The following is a 5,098-nucleotide window of genomic DNA, read 5'->3' as shown; positions in this document are numbered from 1 at the left end:
GATTCTTATTGAATCTTTGAGAGAACAACTTTATTCTCTGTTTATAGTAAAAATGTTCTGAAAACAATTTGCTGACTCAAACATTTTTTTTTTTTTTATTAAAATCTATATTAGTATTTTACGTCCACATCATATATAATATACTTTATTTAGGAGCCTAATGTGGCACAGTGGATGGCTGCATGTGACTTATGTATGCTACAGTCCAATTATAGTACGTCTTCAGTAGCTCCCGGTAGGGTGACATCCTGGGTTTCAAATAAATATTTGAAATAAAATATATAAACGAAGAATAATCATAATGATTTTAGTTTTTTGTACTACTCTAATTTAACCATTTTTTGTTTGCCGGAATATTTTTCATTTTTCATTTTTCATTTCAATGTTCATGATTATAAAAATAGAACAAATATACAAATTTGTTATTAATAATATGAAAAACACACATAATATTAAAATTATAGAAAATAGTTCATGCCTACATACTTACATAACACTGTTACAGTGTGACCTATTCAATACGATATTATTACTTAGGTACCTTAGACGAATAGTGGAATCATAATACATGTGGTATCATTATCGACTGCATAAATTAAAACCTACCTTACTCTTTAAATTTAGTAGCTATTCACATAAATGATATTAATAATCTATCATGTTTTTTATTTTTTAAAGGTGTTATGTCCATAAAAGAGATGGATACCGTAAAACATGTTATACCTTGGACAAGTGACCAAAAGAATGTTCTGAAATCCAACGGATGTAAACCTACAATATATATAAACAGCTGTCATACTCAAAGTTTCTTTGAAGTCCTTCAATGTTTACGAAAGTATGACATCTTGAGTATGTTGTATTAGCTGCCATCAAAATAAATAATAATAACGTGTTTTATGTTTTTAGAGAAGAATTGTTATATGATATTAAGCTAGAAACAGATGACGGAGTAATAGTTTGTGCGCATAAAGTAGTTTTAGTTTCAGCTTGTCCATATTTCCGTGAAATGTTCACCTGCTGCAGTTCTGCTGTAGGGGATAAATATTATGTTGTAAATATAGGAGATATCGATTCTAACATTTTACAATTGCTTATCGATTTTATTTATACTGGCAAAATAATGGTGACCGAACAAAACGTAATGGTAGGTATATAATACCTGTAATTATTTAATTTTTAATAGCCATAGCCCATAGGCTATGTGTCGAATAAAAGGATGTGGTGATGAAACTACAACACAATATGAATTTTTATTTGGTGTTTTCGGTATACCTATCAAGGGTAGTACAAAAATAAAAAAAGATGGGCTTGTGAGCATTTGTCGGCTCTACGCATGAGAAGTCAGTTGGGTCATTATAATGGATATGTTAAATATTTGAATTCAATGATATAATATTGGAGATAATATTGAAGATAATATACTGCTATACTATTATTAAGTTTAATTGATGTTATAATATTTACCCAAACTGTCATTTCCGATTGTCGTTTCTTCCAAAATAAATAAATGTATAATATATAATCATTGTATAAGAAAGCATTATTTGTATTATTCTAAGCGAAGACGGTCTGTCGGTCTAGATAATTATAATTACATTTTTAAATTATGAGAAATAACAAAAACCGTTACTTTCTGTTTAAAATATATAAAATTTCGTTTTAATTTGAACTTAAAATATCTATTAGAAAGACTGTGTTTAAATAATTTTTAAAATTATTGGTTACACTATGAAATAGATACCTACTTATTATAAATATTATTTAAAATTTTTCAATCCTTAAACTACGAGTTTAAATGCTTATGAAACAAAGCCGTGCTTATGTTTTTTTCATTAATATTTATAGAAAATAACTAAAATAAAAATAGAAAATTCAATAAAATTGAAAATGTCTGAATCTGTCATTAATTGACCAAAAATTATACCGTGTTTTGACAATGCTAATTTAAACACTAATGACAGATTATAATAGGAACCAGCTATTGTAATCAATTTTTCAGTTTTTTGACGCTAAAAATTATTTATCGAAAATAATTGAAATTAAACTTGTAACGTCACAGCATTTTTTGCATTCTTATTATTAAATATAACAAACATACCTGTACCCATATTATCAGTCACGAGCGTACCTTATTATTACATTGTTATGATTATCGCGCGCCAATGCAGGAATAACCGCAGTATTATGTAACCACTGTCCCCCGACCCCCACAGCCCGCAGTGACCGGTACCTACACGTCGTTGCTCACGGCCGTCGATGCCGTCGGCGCCTACGTCGGGTCCCGCCGCACGACACCAGCAGAGCAAACTGTCACCAAGTCCGATTATTGTACAATTCCCTCTATTATACGACACTGACCTACCCCACTACTTCAACAAGACCAAGAAGCTCCGTCGCAGGCCAAGCCGGATCGGCCTCTCATCACTCAGTTTTTTGCCTTCAACGGCTTTGGTCGTCACCAACTTTCTGCGCTCAAAGTCCCACCTGCACGCTGTCAACCACACCACGCGACATCGTTCACGTTGCCAACCCGTGGGTGCAGACATCGACCAACACCGACGACCACGAAACGACACCTTCACCATCATATTATCGACCCCGACGACGAACTACGATAATGGGCTAAACGATCCACGACCCAACTCTGACCCAGTCAGAGTCAACAATGCAGCACAGCGTCAAAAGTCGTAATTTGTTATTTCATTTCCCCTGCCCCCCCCCCACACAAGCACGTAGGCCACAGGTTATACAGAACTCGTGTTTGTATAACCTATGTGCCAGAGGAGGCGTCGCACGACGCGGGTCCCCAAAATAAATTGCTACCACAAAATTATGTTTCCGGCTAATGTCAGCCAAAGCCGTTTTTCCCGGTAACCCTGTGAGGGCACACCATGAGAAATATGGTGTGTCGCCTCCTGTGGGCCGAGAAAAACGTGCCACAACTTATATTGTCAGCCCGACATATTATTTTATAATTGCCATGTGTCAGCCCGACATATTATTTTACACTTGCCATGTGTCCAATTTATTATATAACGTTATTACATGTCCAATTTATTATGTTACATTGTATGTGCCAGATTTTATTATTATTTAAATGATATAATTTCACTTATATTAGTTTATTATATTTATTCTAATAGCCAAACTTTAATTATTATATTTTTTTTTATTTCTCTTTCCCCACATAAATCCTCGGCATTCATTTGCCGTTGCGTGTGCAAAGCCTATGAGTTCCACCGACGTGGCCCTCGGGCCACCACGCGGTGCGGCTCATAGGTCACGGCCGAAGTGCTCCCCTTCGGTCGTGGGCGGTTTGTAGTAGCCTCAAAAACTACTGGAAGCTCACAAACTGTACAACATCAACAATTTTCCGTGGTTATTACAGCTCAAAAAGAGTACGTATTTTGACAATTTCATAAGGTATGGAGAATTGTTGAAATACGTTTGCTGAAAATTAAATTAATTACGGTTTAGTTTTTGATTTACAACTTAACAACTGGTTTTGCGTTTAAGTTCACTCAGAATCTAAAGTATATATTTATAACTTATACTTATATTATAAATTATAATGAAATATTGTTCTTAGGTATTTTTATTTTAACATTTATTTTTATTTTTATAAACAAGTTAGAAAAGCTCACTTAAGATGTGCTAAGCTCCCAGTTTCTAAATATATTTCAAATAAAGTAAAGTTTATATTATTATGAATAATTTATTTATTAATGGTAATTTTTGAAATGGTACGGTCACAACGGACCGTCTTCCTTAGAATAATAACACGTAGACTTACCTGTATTAGGTCTTTTTCTATATTTTACATACTTATGTAAAATATACTAACTATAACTAACTTTAGTTATTTTACAATATTCGGTCAGCGAGGATTATGGATACAACGCGTTCGCAGTGAGACGTGCGTGAGGTTGGCCCCCCGTTATTGTCTGATAGACTCCGGACCAATTCCAATATTATGTAACTCATTTGTAATAATTTGTAATATTCTTTTCAGAATTTGCAACTCTTTCCTTTGCGTCGTGCTATCAACATTTTTTTGATGAAGGGCCAACTTCACGTAGCCCGTCGACATTGTCTTATCCACTCCGGACCAACGCCATTCGTTTGTAACTCATTTGTAACTATTTGTAACACACTTTTCAGAATTTGTAACTCCTTATTTCGGGTGCTGTTAAAATTTTCCTGATGGGGGGGTCAGCCCCCCGTCTTTGTCTTATCCACTTCGGACCAACGTCCTTCTTTTGTAACTCATTTGTAACTATTTGTAACAGACTTTTCAGATTTTGTAACTCATTAATTTGGGCGCTTTAAAAATGTTATATTGGGGGAACTTCACGTAGCCCACCAGCGATTTCAAAATAAAGATTGAAATCCTTCACTCTGGAGGTTTTTAAAAATTGTGATTTTTTTAATTTTTAATTGTGTAGTATATTTTTTTTTATTTTAATTAGACATTCATATTAATTATATTTAATAATTATTTTCATTAATTAATTTAATCTTATTAGTTTTTAGAACTTCTTAATTTCACCACAATACGATATTTTAATTTAGAGGTGATAAATTTACGCAGCCCCCCCTCCCCATTTTATTCGATCAATCGAAACCATCACTTATATTTTTGAAATTTTTCAATGGAAGTACCATCCACTACCACGTTAACATTAATGTTTTCTACACAAAGATAGTCATATTAAAACTGATTACGATGTGTAAATAAATAATATTTTGATTAAGTCAGAAATTTGTATATTTTTTTAAATTCTAATTTAATGTATTGAAAAATTATGAACCTGAATTTGTAATACCTTACCTAACTCCTTGCTGATCGACTCCATTATGTGATTAAATAATTTAAGTGTTTGTTTTGATATAATTAAATGGTTAGTGGTGACTGTATAAAATATTTAAAAATATCATGAGTAAATATCCAATTCATTGGTATATGAAATATACTATGATAACATCGTTGTATACGGTATATCACTTACTTACCTACTATAGTACGGCCAGCGAAAAATGAGCCGCAATTATAGCGCCCCAAGTGGCTCATTTTTCGCTGGCCGTACTATACAGTATG

General features: G+C 33.1%; 1 protein-coding gene across 3 annotated transcripts in view; it reads left to right on the top strand.

Annotated features, from left to right (window-relative positions):
- The first annotated feature begins 501 nt into the window (after nt 1-501).
- LOC100162624 (kelch-like protein 3) overlaps nt 502-5,098 on the top strand; it is a 14,764-nt gene continuing 10,167 nt past the window's right edge. For 2 of the 3 annotated variants that reach the window (XM_029489119.1, XM_029489117.1), the window contains exons 1-2: nt 506-835; nt 907-1,144. In XM_029489119.1, coding sequence (XP_029344979.1) covers nt 684-835; nt 907-1,144 — 390 coding nt within the window. In that variant the 5' untranslated portion in view covers nt 506-683. Of the gene's footprint in view, nt 836-906; nt 1,145-5,098 lie in introns of all 3 variants that reach the window. The other variant, XM_029489118.1, reaches the window with a different exon arrangement.

This window comes from Acyrthosiphon pisum, chromosome A2 (assembly GCF_005508785.2).
Source record: "Acyrthosiphon pisum isolate AL4f chromosome A2, pea_aphid_22Mar2018_4r6ur, whole genome shotgun sequence".
In the NCBI taxonomy this organism is placed as follows: domain Eukaryota; kingdom Metazoa; phylum Arthropoda; class Insecta; order Hemiptera; family Aphididae; genus Acyrthosiphon; species Acyrthosiphon pisum.
The sequence above is the reverse complement of the archived record's forward strand: the minus strand, read 5'-3'. Positions and strand labels throughout refer to the sequence as shown.